Genomic DNA, 19,118 nt, shown 5'->3' with positions numbered 1-19,118 from the left:
TGATTATAATGATTAAGCTCTACAGTATATCGTGTAATAAACTAGTAGGCTTGACTAGTCAACCTTAAAAATTAGGAAATACATTTTTAAACCATAACAAACAAAGCAGTGCATTCTGGGTAATGTGGTCCGCTGTGCTCACGCGCACGCTGTCATTCAACACTCAGCATTCCGCACTGATGTCTGCTGCGGTAATTTTAACCGCTGTCCTCGGCGGTGGGGTTCTCTTCATCGCCCGGAGAATATTCTTCAGGCAGAAAGCGCTGAAATTGCTGCGTTACCCAGCGGGTCTGATGCGCGGAAAGACGGTGATAGTGACCGGGGCGAACAGCGGCATCGGGAGGGCGACGGCCGCGGAGCTGCTGAAGCTGCAGGCCCGTGTGATCATGGCCTGTCGGGACAGGCAGAGGGCTGAGGAGGCGGCCCAGGACATCAAGAATCAAGCCGGTCCGAATCAGGGAGAGGTCGTGATCAAACACTTGGACCTCGCGTCGCTCCAGTCTGTGCGCAGCTTCTGCGAGGAAGTTGTCAGGGTTTGTTTACAACCGTCTCTTTCACTTTTAGTCATTGAAAATAGGTTGCATGTTATTAAACATAGGCTGCAACACCATGGAGTGTGAATTAATGAACGCAGAAATGGCTCAGGCAAAAACCATTGAGAAAATGGCCAAATTATTTCACATAAACCACGAAACCGCTACATGTTGTGTAACTAAAGGTCAAGCAAGTGAGCACGCGCGTTTCTCGGTGAAATGAGCTATCCAGTGTCCTGAATGTGATATGAAATATGATAGATTTTGTACTCTTCCTGTAATGTTAACCATATTACTACAATTATTGTAAGCACAATGAACTGTGTGGCAACTTAGTTCTAGCCACCAGTCATGAAAAATTACAAATTCACTTTGTACAATGTTCGAAGCACATATTAATGGGATTGCATATTATTATCCTCACTTATTGTAATGGTACTTATACCATAACAATATTGTATTAACTGTGGGTTTTTGGTACCTTCATAAATTGTACATACATAAATAATGAAAATAGGAGGAAACGGGGCTGATTGTCACACTTTTAACCCTGACAGTATTTCACAGGGCTGATTTATTTTTAAAATTAAATTATTGTCTTGACAACAATGGGAACCTGCTATTAAATAGACTAGCCATTTAACAGATTGTCATTCAACTTTAAACACGAAACAGCAAAGATGGAAAAAATAACATGAGATTGCATGAAATTGTTAAACTATTACTTTGGCCAACAGAAATTGTAATTAATGAATTATATGGAATTGTAACATTAGAAGTATCACTTTGGTTGAGACTTGATTTTGATTGGCTGACTTATTCTAAAAAATATTTTCACAAGATCTCACTCGTAAACCTGTGGAACGATCCATCAATGGGTTGCAGTGAAATCGGAGGTGTTGGATAAGATGTGGAAGAAATAATCCTACTCACAATAGCGATTTAAGTAGAAATACGGATGAATGCCTTGAAATATATCATCTGATCGATGTCTTGAGGTGTGGCAACCGTAGTATAAGCGGAATAATTGACTTCGGTCCATTGAATTATTAGAAAAATAATGCACACCCGTGTGCATTATTTTTCTAATGATCCAACGGCCCGTCATCAATTATTCCTTACTTATGACACAACACATGCCAACAGGCCTATTTAATATATAGCATGTCATATTGGTTTTACTAAAAACCTCAAATCCTTTTAGTTACTGACATACAGCCATTGTAACAACTTCCTCATGTGACAACCAGCCCTGACGTCCAATGTAGATTTACAGAGATAGTTCACCCAAAAATGAAAATTCTGTCATTATTTACTCACCCTCATGTCGTTCCAAACCCGTAAGACCTCCGTTCATCTTCCGAACACAAATTAAGATATTTTTGATTGAATCTGAGAGCTCTCAGACGCTCCCATAGACAGCAAGGACTACTTTGTCGATCATCTTGGTACTTTTCTGGACCTTGATCGTGTAAGAACTCTTGCTGTCTATGGGAGTATCTGAGAGCTCTCAGATTCAATCAAAAATATCTTAATTTGTGTTCCGAAGATGAACGGAGGTGTTACGGGTTTGGAACGACATGAGGGTGAGTAATTAATGACAGAATTTTCATTTTTGGGTGAACTATCCCTTTAATAGACATTTATATGCAGCCATTTTAGTTACATTTTCTGCAGCGAGTCAACATCTAGCTACACAAAATTCTGTTGGATAGAGTAGCATTTTCCCTCTTAGATATACCTCAAGTCCCAAGACAGCCTCTTCAGACAGCCTCCTTGAGGTTTTCACCATCTACAGTTTTTGCGTTTATACACTAAGTGTGATTAGATGTGCACAAACTAAAATTTCTAAACTCCTAATTGTGTTACAAAATTAGGAGGAGCCAAGGATTGATGTTCTTATCAACAACGCGGGTCTCTACCAGTGTCCCTACAGTAAGACAGAAGAGGGCTATGAAATGCAGTTGGGAGTGAACCACCTGAGTCACTTCCTTCTGACAAATCTTCTGCTGGACCTCCTAAAGCAGTCTGCTCCCAGCCGTATCGTCGTGGTCTCCTCCAAACTCTATAAGTATGGCAGCATCAACTTTGAAGACTTGAACAGCGAACAGAATTACAACAAAGCTTTTTGCTATAGCCAGAGCAAGCTTGCCAACCTACTGTTTACTCGCGAGATGGCCCGCAGGCTGGATGGTACTGGGGTAACTGTAAATGCCCTCACTCCGGGTATCGTAAGGACCAGATTGGGCCGGCACGTCAACATCCCCCTGCTGATTAAGCCTCTTTTCTTGCTGGTCTCTTGGTTGTTCTTCAAAAGCCCACTGGAGGGTGCTCAGACCCCACTGTACCTGGCATGCTCGCCTGAAGTTGAGGGTATGTCTGGAAAATGCTTTGCTAATTGCGAAGAAGAACAATTGCTGTCTAAAGCCACCGATGACCATACTGCTAAACAGCTCTGGGACCTGAGTGAAAGCATGGTGGGGCTTAGGGGGTAAGGCGAAGAAGCAGAACCACTCTTCACACATGTGGCAATTGCAAACCTCAAACATCAGTGGATTGGATTTTTGGGGAGTGTTTTTGGCCAAGTACCTGAGGGACTTACTGGATAAGGGACAGGAAATTAAAATGTCCATCTGTTCCCTGTATCTTTGCTGCAGTGTTTTCCGAGATGGCCTCAGGCTTGTGACTCACTCTTCTCTGTGAATGAGAGCCTGAAAGTATCGAGTCTGACATATCCCTTGAATACAAATGACAGGAGCAACGTGCCCAAGAAACATATGGCTCAGAGCTAACATGAATACAGAATAACATGTACACCACTGTATATCTCTCGATGTAGTTTAACTGGTGATTTGTGACCAAGTTATCACAATACATCACGATAGTTGAATGTTGTTCAGCAATTAATTTGATAGACCTATTCTTCTATGAACTGAACTAGTCACACTTTAGCCTCCCAGAATATCATCTTCTCATAATGCCGTGAAGTAAACCTGGCAACTCCCACCCTGTGACTCATTTCAAGATGTATTTGAAATGTTTGTGACATCCTAGTGTCCAAATGAAATCAAAAAGGAAACGCGTAGGTTGTGGCTCTGCAGATATAGCGTGGTGTCACTACTCAAACAAAAAAGTGAATCAGAGTAATAGCTGCATAAATTTCATTACATCCTATATACCTCAGTGTTGATTAGCTATTATTAGATACATTTCATTCGCAGTGGAGCTGTAGGGATTTTACTGGCTACTGTCCTTAATCACACGCACAAACATGAAATGTTTTGAGTGTAAATGCTGTGCTTCTGTTATTCTGTAAAGACTGAATAAATTGAATGCTGGAATGAAACTCTTGTCATTTGTGGAGGAGGACCAAGGTCCTTCCTTTGTATGCTGCCATTCACATACAACAAGGAAACATTTCATGCAGGAAACAGAACTCCAGATTATAAATTCTTCCTAATACACCTCAGCAGCAAGTATTGCTCTACAACAGTGAAAGGAAACAAAAGGAAGTTAAAGAGACAGACATGGTGCAACTATTGTGCTTTATTAGATATAGAAAGCAAAACAGAAGAAACAGAGTCATGCATCATTGTGTCAACTGACACAGGATCCCAGCTGATTAAGAAAGAAGAGAGGGATTGAATCGTGAGGTAGAGAGGGCCTGAGGGAGGGGCTTACAGCACTGAGGAACAAAAGAGAAAACATCGAAAAGAACAATCACCTCAGAAATTCCATCGCCCAACAAAACACATCAGGAGTTTAAAAAAATGCCCAGTGCTTTCAAGATGTACTTGTTTGGTGGTGTAATAGATTTGAGTAGTATCAAATCTATTTGAAATAGAAATAGATTAGAAGTATCACTTTGGTTGAGACTTGATCTTGAGGGGCTGATTTAGGGTAATACGAATCCATGCAGAGTTTATTCTCAAAAATATTTTCATAAGGTCTCACCCACAAACCTGTGGAACGATCTGTCAATGAGTCGTTGTAAAATCTCAAATTGTCATCATGACTTAATTGTTTGCAGTGTGTATAATTGTGCTGACTGCCTTATTTATAGCAATATAAATAATTTACAATTATATAGATTTTTGAATCTCTCCATAGTGTTACATTTATTAAACAATTATAGATATAGCATACTTAACAGTAAATACAGCTATTTGTAAATTATATAATAAAAGATCAAATTTCTTGTCAAAATTAGCATTTTTTTACATAGCATGTGCTGTCCATTCACAAACCCTTATGAGCCCAGAAGGCTTTTGGTAAAACAAAGTTAATCTATCTCTCTCTCTTCAGACAAGTTTCCAAAAATTCATAATGCACCTAATGCACTTAAAATACTTTCTCACAAACCACACAGAACCATTAATAAACTTTCAAAATAGGCTATACAAATAGTGCTGAATGTTAGAGCTTCATATCAACTGTAGAAACATGAGCAATTCATGTTCGATGTTTAGAAAACACTGTAACAGATACAGAATTAGAGAGAAAAAATGATAAGAGAGCTGATGGACTGAAAATATTCAACAGAAAATCCCATTATGTGTTTGGCTCAAACTGTAGCTTAACATTCAAAACCCACTGACAAAATAGAGTAACCCAGAAACCCTGCTCTTAGTTTAGTAAAGTACCGTAGAGCTGTAAAAGAGAGTAACCAGGAAATTCTGCTCTTAGTTTAGTAGAATACCACAGAGCTGTAGAAGAGAGTAACCAGGAAACTGCTCTTAGTTTAGTAGAGTACCATAGAGCTGTGCCTTGGTGAGACTGTCCTTACGTGACAGCCCTAGTGTGCCAAATTTTTGGTACGGTTGTTGTGGAGGAGGTGGTGGTGGGGTTGTTCCCTGAGGGGACACGCTGTGCCTCTCGGGTTGGTAATGCTGCAGCTCGGCAGCCATCTCCAGAGATCCATGGTCCAGTGACTCATTTGAACTGTTGGGACTTACGTCAACGTACTCTGTTGCCTGGCCCCCGGCTGCCACCCCACCATCCTTGGGGCTGTAGAGGCTGTGCTCTGACTCTTGGCTATCCTCCTTGGAGCGGTACAGGTGAGGTTGGCTTTGCTGCTGCCGTAGGCCTGGGCTGCAATCAGGGCTGGGGCTAGAGAAGGGATCTAGTACCCCTGCATGATGGTGGTATACATCAGTACCCTCCTGGAAGCTACTGTAGAGAGGACCAAGGCGAATTTTTGCAGGCCGGACAGAGAAGTGCTGCTCAGAGAAGCTGTAGGGTGAGGCCCGTCCAGGACTGCGGTATGAGTGGGCACTCAGATCTTCCACACTCAGTTGCCGCCACCGACCAATCAGCTCTTCTTCCTCAGGAGCAAAAGTACTTCCACGCCGACTGTCACCATAGGTGATGCTGGGTGAAGTGGAAGGTGGCAGGGGCTCGTAAGGTTCACTGTAACAGGAGGACATTGTTCTGCTGTAGATGGGTGAGCTACCATTCTGATGGTGGCTGGGCTCAGGCGGTTGAAAAGTGTGGCCCTTGGAAAAGGCGCTTGGACTCTCCCTCTCCCAGGAAGAGTCGCTCTTGTGCTCGTATTCACCCCCATCCCTCCAGTCCATGTAAAGGGCATGGTGGCGTGGAGAAGATGCAGCACTGCTCGGAGGATCCTGACCCTTGTCCTCTGACCCTCCTCCACTAAAGCTGGAGTAAGAGCTAGAGCCTCCTCCCAGAGAGGTTGTAAACTTTCGGAAGTGGTCCTGCGAGAAGCCTGGCTGCAGGGACATGGATCCCTCTTCTGGGTTGCTATCAGTGGAGTTCTGGGGTTCATACACTGTCCGCTGTCCATGGAGGTCCATGCTGGGTCTGCGCTCTCGTCTCCGTTCGTCAGGGCAATAAAGTGCTGTGTCACTGCTGTACAGGTCTGATTTGTAAGTAGCTCGGAGGCCAAGGCGTTCAGTGCTACCCACAAGGCTTGTGCCCACGAGGAAGCCCTGGCGTTCCTGGGGTTGTGGGCTGGGTGAGCGAGAGGCTTGACTGCTGCAGACCTCGTCCGGTTTCTCTAGGACCTTAGCAATGACAGAGGCAGGCACTGTGTCGGCATATGGGGAGTGGCAGAGGGAAGAACCCTCCATGTGCAAGCTTACACGCTCTTGAAACTCTGCAGGCAACTGAGAGAGAGTAAAACACAGATTTCCATTAGATGGACCCAATGAACAATAGGAGTTGAGAGACTTCCACACTAAGAGAAAAAGGTAGGCTCTAATGGAATCCTATCTGGGAGGGATAAGAGGGAATAATAGCTTAGGTGAGGTCAATATCCTTAAGAGGCAGAAAGAAACACAAGAAACCGGTGAATGGAATCGAAGCACCCAGTGAACACAGAAGTACATAGATATTGTTAAAGGCCAGTATTAAGTCTTCAGACTAGTCTGTACTAATGGTCTATGTAAGTACATGGTTTTTAGTATTTCATTTAGCAAAAATTGGCCAGAGGGAAGAACCACAGATTTCATTGCCACTGACACTACACACAGAGTACTAGGCATCAATCCAATATTACAACTCTTTTTACCTCTCAGTTCTTTCACCATAGCAACAAGAAGAAAGTAAATTGCAGCTAATTAGCTAACAGAACATGGCTAATTATAGAAACATGATAAGAGGAGCCAAGACAAAGCAAAAATTGTATTCCTTCAAAATCAGTAGGGTTGGTCTCTGTTCAACAAATCCAATTTGATATCTAATTCATACAACATCTGTTGATCTTCTGAGTGTTGTTGCGTCTAAGACTTTTTGAGCTGCTTTTAAAGAAATTTCTCTTTGGCTATTCAGAAACTAAATTTTTCCTCATAACCACACAAGACACCATGTCCAGCTATTTTAATGAATGCTTAGTGCCAAATCTTTGGCATTTTCATATAAAACAATATGCAAGGCTGAATTCCCTGAACACACTGTGTAACAGACACATTGATGTTTCCATTCAAATATATCTGCCAAATATGAACAGGTTTTTACAGCAGGCAGCACTCCAACATAAGTCTCTGCTCCAGACATCATGGGACTGGCAGAAGGCTTGGAGCAGATTTGAAGAATAAACTGCCAGGTTTATTGGCACACACTATTATTACTTAAACATCCTCCCACTTTCACCTCTCCAGAAGGGTCATCCACTCTTAATTGGGACAGAACCTCAATATTTATTTAAACAATAACTTGATTTTCTATGGTTTACCTAAATATTCGTAGATCCCACTAAATAAAAATAATCCTGCTTTATGATTTCCTACATTAATATTAGTCTAAAAAAAAAAAAAAAAAAACGTTTACTGGTTAAATGATATTGCACTAAAGGGGATACTTGGTTTTATTTAGATATTTTGTGGATGACATCCAAATAGGCTATGTAAAGTCCAAAAGTTGTGCTATAAATAACTATTATCCAACACATTCACAGACCAGGTTGTACACTTTCTGTTATGCTCCTATTCATTGTTGTTAAATAGAAATATGCAATTACATTTCAGAATGTATATTTCATTTTTAGATACTCAATATTAGCATTTTCAAAAATTGAACAGATAGCACCAATAGTAGCAGATGCGTGGCCTGCTGCCTAAACCATTTCACCTGTGGGAAGTAAACTCAGCTCATACATGGTGGTTATCTATTATTTTATTTTATATTATTTTTTGCCTATTAGCATCCCTTGTTATGGGAATGTTTCTAAAATAAGGAAGCTTACCTTATTTTTATCTGTCATAATGAAAGAAAGCTAAGATGGTCCATTATAACAGAGAGGTAAATTTTTTATTACTGCTTTTGTTTTAATTTAATTTAATTTGGATTTCTACCTTTGTGAAATATGCTCTGTTCAAGCTCAGGCATGAAATTAATTACATTATGGAAAGAAAATGAACAAGTTAGAACCTAACAGGATGGAAAAGTTTTAAAATGACTACCAGTTAACAAGAAAGAAACATTCTTATAAAATCATGGTTAATTAAAAATATTTTGCCTGGAGAAAGGAAATAATGAAGGAACTAACAAGTTTTTCATGTCACAAATTACTGCATACTGTAGCACCCATAAACAGAACAATAATGGCAACATCTATTTAGCAAAGTTTGTGTACCAACTTACCTCAGATAACTGGGCTCTGTAATGTGACTTATTACACTGCAAGAGCTGTGCAGCCAGGTTACAGTCCTTTCTGTACAAGTCCTATTGAGAGTGGTAGAAAAGGAACATTAGGTAATGAAAAGCAAATACACTGTCCTCTAAAAGACCTCCATTAAGCCTCAGTGTGTAAAAGAAATCATTGTCATTATTTCTCTTACATTGTCCTCTCTCAGTTTCTCAATGGTCATCTTAGCTTCCATGAGATGATTGTTAAGGACGATGATTTCTCTGCTAAGAGCCCGTTTCTCATCATCATGGTGCTGTGACTGGATAAAAGGAGCACATTTTCAGAAAAAAACCTATGCATTTGCAATGATATAGGCCCTAATAGACCACCAGTATGAATATAGACAATTTCACACAGGGAGAAGACAGTGCAAATGTTAAGTCATTCTAGGATACTCCTGCAGCAGATGGGAATTAATTAGCATACTGAAAGGAACATCAATAGAAGGCTGATATCAGATGATTTTCTTTTCATACCTGAACCCATAACCTTCAGGGTCAACACTGATGTCTTTATTGGCGCAATCTGTTGCTAAAAAAATGTGTTTACTATAACAAACTCAGAGTAAACCCTGAGGGGTGGATCCTAATACAGACGTGTACTGGTCATACAATGTACTGCAGCAGGCAGTCTAATTATAATTTAATTGTTTCAAACTTCAAATTAACAAACAGGCTGTGATGCAGATTTTGCAAGTATAATAGACTCACTATCACACTGTCATGTGAAGGCGGACAGGCTGTTGTAATGGACTATAATTAACGTCAGACGCACCAGTGGCAGTGTATTGATATTCAAATAGACTCTGAGTGCATTCAGCGTTATTGTACATGTTTAACACATTCCCTAATCTGCCACACCAGAAAACACGTACGCACACGGACGGAAGTGTGGACAGCAATGTAAACACTTTCATCCAAAAACCCATTTAAACAGGAAAACACTTAAAGAGGGAGATGAGTACTCGTAAACACATATGCGAACAAAAACATTCGCACATTAAAACAAAAAGCAGTGCGTGTGCGTTCACCCAGACACCTCTTGTATAATTTGTGCTTTTTTAGTGTGTGGCCGATGTGTACACTCACATTTCGGTGGATTTTATCCTCTAAGTCCTGGTTGATCCTCTGCAGTGCTGAGTAACTGCTCTGTATTCTGTGGGAAACACATGAACAAAACGTCTTTTTTTCAAATCCAGCATGCACTGGAAGATCTTAAACGCCCTCCTTATTTCCTTAAACACATCTGTTAGATAATCACAAGTCAGTTTCCAAAACTCTCTCCACCTGTTCATCTTCCGCATTATATTATGGTATCTGTTGCGGCATCAATTCATAACATTTATTTTACAATGGACTGACGAGCCCAACACATGGCCAAGCTATAACTATAACTGACTCCTACGCACTTGGCATTGGCCAAGTGAAGTGAAACGATCTCTCTGTGTCCCAATTCACTTACTATCCATCCACAATAGTAGGCAAGGTTAGAAACAGTGCATCCTAAATTGTAGTATGATTAAATATTAGGGGCAAAGGCACCTTTTTAAGTGGAAGACAAGGAACATGAGGGCAGCTGCCACAGAAATTTTTTAAAGTATATGATGTGAAGAAGTCTGTGATATTCTCTATAATTCACCAAGCAGTAATCACAGCTAAATGGTTGCTATTTTCTCCCCAAAGAGAATTAATGTAAGAGACCATGTGTAAAGGCATACTGCAGAGTTGTTATGTCTGTGTTTATTTGTTTTTCTTTCCTTGGAAAATTGTAGAAGGTTCACTGTAGTCAAAATGGCAGTCATCTCAAATGTATACTGACACCTGTTGGTGTGGAAGCAGCAAAGCCAAACGTTTTCATTTACTAATTACAAAGGCCCTGTCCCAAATGACACACTTTATGTGCACTTGCAGTCTTGTGGATTTACAATGGCCATCACGTGTGCGTCAACTCCACAAGACCATAGGGCAGGGATCTCCAACCCTGCTCCTGGAGAGCTACCGTCCTGCAGACTTCAGTTCCTCCACCACACCTGTCTGTAATTATCAAGTAGCCCTGAATACCTTGATTAGGTAGCTCACCAGGAGCAGGGTTGGAAGTCCCTGCCTTCCCTAGTGAAAATATAGTATACTTAAAGGTGCTGTATGTAGGATTGACACCGAGTGGTTGAACTAGGTATTGCAGTCCAAATTCAAAATATTGGAGACGGTTTTTTTCACCCAGCCCCTCCTCCTCAGACTCAGGTTGCCAGATTAACAACACCAACAGGAACGAGTGCACATGCCAATGAATGAAATTAAATACGCTGTGTTTTCCAACAACTGGCAACCCGGGGTGCTGAAATACAATTGGGTAAACTAGCAGTGGGCGGGTTTCACAAACCATAACAAACACAGACATTCCGGGCCGGAATGCGCATTTTCAAAGGAGAATAACTGACTGTAGAATTGTTTTTCAGATAAACAAGTATGTTAACTTAGCATGTTTCTTAAATATCTAAGATAGAGTCAAAATCCTACATACAGCACCTTTAAGTAACTCTAATTTTGACTCTAATATAGAGTCAAAATCCTACATACAGCACCTTTAAGTACAATTTATTCGTATGTACTTTAGCATAATTATATTTATTTGTGGCACACTATAAATTGGTGTACTTAAAGTCTGCTAAATTGGAACAACTAATTTTGCACTAAATGCATTTTAGTTGTGCAAAAGAAGTTCTGAAGTTCAACTAAAGATGTAATAAATATACTTGAAATGAACTCATACAGCGGCCTTGTTTTCTTAAATGATATGACAACATATAATACAAACAATCCCCACAGACATACATTATATAGCTTTCATACAGCTACAGGATCATAAGATGAGTTGCTTCATTCATCCCTTAGTGACACTAGTTGTTGGGCTGAGTGAGCATGGACATGTCATTGGGGTTATGAAGTGGCGTCCTCTTTCAAAGGTTCTGTCCAGTTAGTTTATATGGGTATGTACAGTATGTGTGAAAATCACTTTTAACAAGTTTCAAACATGTTGCAGAGGGAATTAAGAACCTAGCCAGTGTACTTTCTTAAAGATGAATATATATATTCCATCCTTCCCCAAATGCATTTGTAAAAAGTATAGTAGTTTACAAATGAATTTGAAGTGCACTAAGTTTGTGCTTGATGAAAGCATAAAAATAACTACATGTAAGAATCATGAACTTTAGTTTATTGCAAAGCTTATTTCCTGCAATAATTGAAATGTCAAAGGAAATATCCTATTAGGTTTTTGTCAAGGGAACCTGGATGATGCTAAATTCCAGGTTGGCTTATCACTGCAGCACTCTCTTGCATATATGTGCTATTTGTAAGTCCTTTAGTACTTTATTAAATAAACAAAAAGTTACAAAGTGGATAGTATTTGACCGGTCATTTATCTCAACACATTAGGTGTGTTCAGGTGTGGTCAACTTCATACAGCACTGCGCAGAGCGAGTGGCGGCTGACGTGAAGCAGTGCATGCCGGTTAGAAATTTTGTCTGACTTGAGACAGCACAGAGGCCACATCATTGTGACTTATAGGATCAGTTTCTCTAGGGCAACTGCAAGAGCTCTAATGATATCTTGTTTTGGGTTTATTCTGACACCCTCAGTTCCACCAATGCTCACAAATCTGTGCTTTTTGAACAGTAAAATCTTGCTTTACTGTAGTTGCGAGTCACATTTATCAAAAACGCTGACGTTCATCAAAAAAGCTAATATATATATATATATATACCCACTATTGATATTTAAATAGTAGGCCTATATGTTCATGTTGAACTTTATTCTTGAACAGATGGTGCTGCATTAAGTAGTATATAAAAAAGTTTTTCTGTTGCTCATGAAAACGTTTCTGAAACATCTGTGTATTTGAGAAATATTGCATTTAATTCACTTCATCTGTGATAGAGTATGCTAACACCGCACGAGCGTCACTACCGGGAGCTGAAAGTGTCTCGCTTGACGTCTCCACTTTCAATTCCACCCCTGACTGCAAGCGGCAACTCTCGCCAATCGGTCTGTGCAGAGACGCATGAAGTCAAACATGCCTGTTCTCACTCCCAGCTCATCACATATTGACGCTTGGTCAGAAGTGCAATCTCGATTCAAACACACGCAATCTTATTCCTAAATGATGATGATTCTACTATATCTATAAGCCTTTGAAATCATAATCACATCAGAATATTTAAACCTGCTTTCGCGCAGCCACTGATCCAGAGAGAGCAGTGTTCATCGTGTAAGCTTTACGTTTAAAACAGCTTCACAAACAGTCTACACAGTAGGCTACATTTCTGTGTTGCAAACATTAAATAATAACGAAAGTATTGGGATAAAAAAAGTTTATAGGCTATAGACTGATGTTGGGACAGCCATGATCAAAATGAGTAACTAACCTTTGGAAGTAATGTTACGCTTCAAAGATTTTAAAGATATTCTATATGTTGCATTATGCCAATAGGTGGCGACCAGTGACTGTTAAAATGTATTTGATGTCTGAATCATTCATTCAAGTGATTTGTTCAAAAACTGTGGACGAAATTAATTTATTTAAAATGATTTTTTTTACATAATGAATTCAAATTAATAAATATTTTTAAATAGACTCATTTATAACATTTTAGATATTTATAAATAGACTCATTTATAACATTAAATAAAACATCGCAAGTAAATCACTCCCCAGCCCCCCTTTCTTTTAGTCCATTCCATGATCCATGATTCCAAGTCTTTTGAGGCAAAATGATTGATTTGTGAGAGGAATAATTAATTTGTCTGTTACGTGTTTTGTGGTGTTCAGTTGTAGGTAGGTTTAGGGTAGGGGTGGGGTTAGGTGCTCCAATGAAAGTATACATTTATAAAAAATGATTTCTGTTTTTACAAATGCATGCAAACCAATTAAATTAAGGCAAAAAACTGAAAGCAATAGAATACCCTGCACATCGAAAAGTGATGCTAAATGTGTACCTTGAGCATCAAAAAGCGACGCCAAGGGGTCCTGACTGAGCGTCAATATGTGACGAGTTGGAAGTAAGAACATGTTGGATCTCAACATGGCAACCCCCAAGAGTAAGACTAAGTCTATGTAAAATGAAAACAGTCTTCATCAGGTTACTGATATATTTTTCAAAAGTACTATTTATTTCTTTAGTAGTAAAAAAAAGAATTACTAAGTGCTACTTTATAATACACTCAAAACACCAATGTGACAAATAGTTTCTATTGGATTAAAGTCAGGGATTTGACTAGGGCAATCCATAACCTTAATTTTGTTTGGTTTTAGCCATTCAGATATGGACCTGATTATGCGTTGGTGTTGGATTCTGTGTGAATCATGCCCTGCTGCATCACCCAATTATGCTTTATATTCAGCTCACATGCAGATAGTCAGATATTTTTTTAGGAATTGTAACAGAAATTATACTTCAGGGGTGTGTTTCCTGAACAACAATGTTACTCTCTTAATCACCGTAGTACGATGCATTGTTGGAGAGACAAGCTCGTGACTAGCTAGTCACTAATGTTTCCTGAAAATGGGAACTTTGTCAAATACATCATTCGAACCACATTAGTGAACTGTCATTAATGATATTAAGCAAATTAATGTCAGATTATTGCTGTAATTAATGAACATGGGATATGAGGACTACTTTACTATTTTTGGTCTCCGTTGTATAGCTGTATTTTGTGGCTAATACATGCATATGCATATTTCAGAAATTCTGTTTTAATTATGTTAACAAAGTAGAAGACATAAACAAATTTGTAGATTTACGGAATGAACAATATAGATTGCACTACATGTTAGCTTGTGTATTTTGTCCATATAAAAGTATATATAAGTCCATATGTCTTACTAAAAAGAAACTATGCTTTTAACAACAGGTTGAGAGCTGTCGCTCCCACACAACTTTGCAATGCTGTTTGCGAATGTTCATTGGAACTATAGATTTGGAAAACACCAAATTTTTGAACTATGTTGGTAATAATGGAACTTGTGGCCATAGTTGGCTAACAATGGTTTTGGGAAACACCCCAAATTGACAGATGCAAAGTGCCAATTTTGATTATTGCTTACTATATAGAAAAGAAGTATGCATATTTGGACATGTTGTGTATACTTTGTGTTTTGACTAATATATACCCATACTATTGTCACGGTGCACACAGCAGGGAGGGACGAGGAACACGGAGACGAGGAGTAACTTCAAAATAACAGTCTTTAATGAGGACATCAGGACAGGGCAAGACAAGGCAAGGTTCACACAGACAGGAACACCGGGGAATAACGAGTAGACCAGACAAACACTAACTGAACAGACAGGACCTTATATACACAAGACAATCACACACACCTGAACTGAATAAACTAATAATCACACACAAAGGACAGGAACATGACCAAATATGGAAACAAGAGGTGGGAACACACGACAGAGGACGTGACAACTATGAGAGAAACATACAATAAAAGTCAAAATCAGGTGGGGTGCAAATACTGTTTACACTACTGCATTAACCTTAAGTTTGAGTAATTTTTATGGGGATGAATTTGGATAGATGTTAGCTAAGGATGCACGAAACTATTGGAACAATATCAGACTCGGCCCGATAATGGCTTAAAATGTAAATATCGGCATGGGCCCAGAACGGAAAATTATGCCTTGCCGATAAGACGAATAACTCGCGTATGCTCAGGATGTGCTGCTGGTAATATGTCAGCAGTGTGGTCATTATTGAGGCGAACTTTTGCCTGAATGGTGATTAGATTCACTGTTTTGGATCGCCGCATTTAATCTGACAATGCACAATATAATGATTTAAAGGTCAAAAGCTATAACTTACATAAATAAAAACTTACACAAATATGACACTTGTAAAATAAATAATTTTATATACAGATTTACTCATAATGTGTAATATGTTTTTTTTTCCCCAAACAAATTATGAATTATGACATTATGACAAATTATAATTAAATTGTGAAAATTATTTAAATAAAAGGATTTTCAGAATTTTTACAACTCTTTTGCTTTAGACCGTCTACAAATGTTAATTCTTCCAATAAAATGTTAAGGTTACCACTGCATTTGTCTGAAAAAAAAAACAGACCCAAAAACCCAAAAGTTTTCAAACAAAAGAAAATATATTGTTATGGGCATCGGCTATTGGCCAAAAATCCAATTTTGTGCTTCCCTAATTTCTTTTGCAACAACAGCAGGTACATACTTAAAGAGCATAGTATAAGTAGGCAAATTGAGAGCCAAGTTGATTGTGCTCTCTTATAAATTGTTCAGTTAGTTACCATATGTGAATAGAAAGCCCCACTATATTAAGGCCAGATGCTATTGTGTACGCTTTTCTTACCGGCGTAATTTGTCGGTGAACTTGTCAAGCTCCTCCTGGGCTCGGCGCAGCTCGGTCTCCAGGTACTGCCTCGTGGAGTCAAACTCGCGCTCTAAAAGCTCCAGCTTATGAGTGGTGTAGGAGAGACGTTTGCGCAGGTCTTCCTTCTGTTCCTGCAGAGAGCTGCATACAGATGCGCATATGATTACATTTGCTTCATATGACAAAAACTGACAAAATAGTCCCAGAATCCATTCTGCATGGATCAGGCAGACATTCAGGATCAATAAAGGGAATGCAAAATCAACAGATATTTTGTATGAAGTACACCTCAGTTTGGGCCAGATTTACGAATGTATTTCGCTTCATTGTTGCTGACATGATTGATAACTGTCATACAACCCACTGATCACATTTAGTGCAACCCAAATACACTCACATCAAGAGTGCCTTTGTAAATCAGGTTTACTGACCTTTTTAATGCCCAACACTCATTTTTCCCATTTCCTACATTGATCCTTAGTCACATGACCAATGCCATGTACAGATGGTCTATTTATAGATCAAACACACAAGCGGGGATGGGGTGGGAGAGATGGATGGAACCAAACGCAGCTTGTTACGATACGTAAGAGAACCACTGACGGCCCTAATGGTTTAGTATTGATGGACAGATATGTGGTGAACGGTAATGACTTTCTGGCTGTTGATAGAGCCGACGGCTTTCAGCATGCCACAAACCTCGCTTGATCAGACAGCCAGACAACATGTGTCTAAAACAGTGAGGATGCAACACGTCTGAGCGATAAATGTACTGGCAATCGATACACACGTGTATGTGAAAGCAAGCACACACACAAGCCAGCACACACGTATTCTCAGCAGGATACAGCAGAACATACAACACACACAATCACACACTGTTATCACCGCTGATGCCTCAATACAGACAGGCATTAAGCCAAAGACTTAAGCCTGACTTAAAATGAAAGCTGGATTCCTCTAACAAAATGTAGTATGGTGACACCATAGTAATATTATGAAACTGAATAAATAACAAATTCAAATATCATGGTATTCATGGTACTCCATGAAATGTCAATGAACGCCATGGTAATACTATGTACCAAAATAATATGATACATTTCTAAAGAACAGGCTGGCACTATAGTACTTGTATAGTACTAATATATATATATATATATATATATATATATATATACATAGCATACAGTATATATTAAGATGATAACACTAGTGAATTAAAAAATAAACATGATAATATAAACATGAAGATGAAATAGTAAAAACTAGGGCTGTCAAACAATTAAAAGATTAATTGCACAGATTTGTGAACATTGTAAATGTGAACATTGAAAATAATTTAGATTTGCAAGTTAACTAGTTATTACAAATTCATAAAATGAAATAGTAAAAACTAGGGCTATCAATTGATTAAAAAAATTATAATAAGAACACATATGTCTGTAAATAATTGCGAATAATTACTCATAACATTAAAATTTGAAATCTTAATAAACTAAATATATTTTCACATCTTCATATTAATGTATTTTATACAGCATTGGTTTTCTCCAGTCGACATTTTACATGGTGGCTTGCCACTTGAAGTTGAACCTTTCAGCCAAAATCTACCTTCATTATATAATTTATATAATATAATGAATTTTTTTTTTGAATATTTGCCAGTGTGTACTATTGATTCAAAACTTAACAATTACTGAGAAATATGTGACAATTAGCCTGCTCTCTTCTACATAAGTATTTTGCCATATGAAAGAGATGAGATTTAGGTGAGTCAATGTCTACACTGGTCATAGTCTGTATATGACACTGCGTGATTTGCTTCAAGTGTTGGTTTGTATATTGGTTTAGTAATTTTTTTAAACAGCCCTATTTAGAAAAACAATATTACATCCATAGTCACAAGTGGATTGGAGAGCAGATGATTATGGTCCTGTATGTGTGTACAATAGCACATTCATTGGTAAACACTTGTAGCATCAGCACTCATGATGGTCAATCTGTCACAGTTCAGCACTCGACGGAGATGCACATGGTTGATGGGATGACTGTGGTGGGCGGACGACAGGGTTGAGATAGCATCTTACCTCTTTTTCTGATGTTTACAACCATTTCGAGAGGTTTTAAGGGCTGTTTTCCCAATATATATCTTTTTCATGGTTTTTCGCAGTAGGCCACCTCTCATGAAGGTCTGTGTATAAATTCTCCACTCCCTAACAGGGATTCCACTTATTCCTGCTTGAGTCTGAGGTTACGTTTCCCATGCAGCCCTGACAGACCGCTGGAGATCCTGCCAACAGAGCAAAGAGAGTGGCGGGTGGCGGTTGCAATCATTTTACAAAATAACAGCGACAGCAATTAAGAAAGTGTCATCAAACTTGCGATTCATCTCGAAGCTTTATGCATGAAACTGTCACGGCAAGAATGAGCGTGGCGACAAGCATAATTAACCTCTTTGGGCCGATGTCTCTGTGCTGATGTTTCGGTTTGACTGGAGGTCCCTCGCACAGATGCGATCGTGAGCTGCGAGATGAATTAAGGTAGGAACGCATTGAGACAGCTTGCGACTTCATCAAAAACATTCACACGCAGAACCTTACGTGTGTGTAGATGCGCCTAGTTAATCTATAGAGTATTGCACCACACATTTACGGTAACTTTTCCACTAATAGGGTTTCAAAACAAGGCCCGAAACTCTTCAAAAGTTTGAAAGAAGGTGCTTAAACTTCAGAAAAGGATTGTCAGCCTCACTAAATCTTATAATGAATATTTATTTCAGATAAGGTTTGCAATTTTTGCTAAATTTATTACCAAGATTTGGAACATGCTATATTTATTTTCTTGAAAGAAGTCTCTTATGAGACAGCAAGGCTGTATTTATTTAATTGGAAATACAGTAAGAGTAATATCTCTTTCAGTGTTACATGATCGTTCAGAAATCATTTTAATATGCTGATTTGGTGCGCAACATTTCTTATTATGTTGAAAACACTGAGCACAGTAGAATGATTTCCGAAGGAT

The 19,118-nt window shown here is 38.9% G+C and overlaps 2 protein-coding genes across 2 annotated transcripts in view; one reads left to right on the top strand and one right to left on the bottom strand.

Moving 5' to 3' along the window:
* Positions 1-87: 87 nt before the first annotated feature.
* Positions 88-3,893, top strand: rdh14b (retinol dehydrogenase 14b). The gene is made up of 2 exons (XM_058755612.1): positions 88-533; positions 2,411-3,893. Exons 1-2 carry the CDS (start codon positions 123-125, stop codon positions 3,026-3,028), a joined length of 1,029 nt encoding a protein of 342 aa, XP_058611595.1. The 5' UTR covers positions 88-122; the 3' UTR covers positions 3,029-3,893.
* A 168-nt stretch (positions 3,894-4,061) lies between these two features.
* Positions 4,062-19,118, bottom strand: part of si:dkey-174m14.3 (uncharacterized protein LOC563117 homolog) — a 32,722-nt gene continuing 17,665 nt past the window's right edge. Inside the window, exons 4-8 of the mRNA XM_058755611.1 lie at positions 16,074-16,235; positions 9,768-9,834; positions 8,831-8,938; positions 8,634-8,714; positions 4,062-6,658 (exon numbers count right to left, since the gene is read on the bottom strand). Of these exons, the coding sequence (XP_058611594.1) occupies positions 5,270-6,658; positions 8,634-8,714; positions 8,831-8,938; positions 9,768-9,834; positions 16,074-16,235 (1,807 nt within the window). The 3' untranslated portion in view covers positions 4,062-5,269. The remainder of the gene's footprint in view (positions 6,659-8,633; positions 8,715-8,830; positions 8,939-9,767; positions 9,835-16,073; positions 16,236-19,118) is intronic.

The sequence above is a fragment of the Onychostoma macrolepis genome, chromosome 20 (assembly GCF_012432095.1).
Source record: "Onychostoma macrolepis isolate SWU-2019 chromosome 20, ASM1243209v1, whole genome shotgun sequence".
NCBI classification, from domain to species: domain Eukaryota; kingdom Metazoa; phylum Chordata; class Actinopteri; order Cypriniformes; family Cyprinidae; genus Onychostoma; species Onychostoma macrolepis.
This window is presented reverse-complemented; position numbering and strand designations above follow the sequence as displayed.

What these genes read in the sequence shown, in the direction of transcription:
- rdh14b (XM_058755612.1), top strand. Translation starts at nt 123, where the DNA reads ATGTGGTCCGCTGTGCTCACGCGCACGCTGTCATTCAACACTCAGCAT. An exon ending in TCTGCGAGGAAGTTGTCAGG is followed by an intron (nt 534 to 2,410) that starts GTTTGTTTACAA and finishes TTACAAAATTAG; the next exon opens with GAGGAGCCAAGGATTGATGT.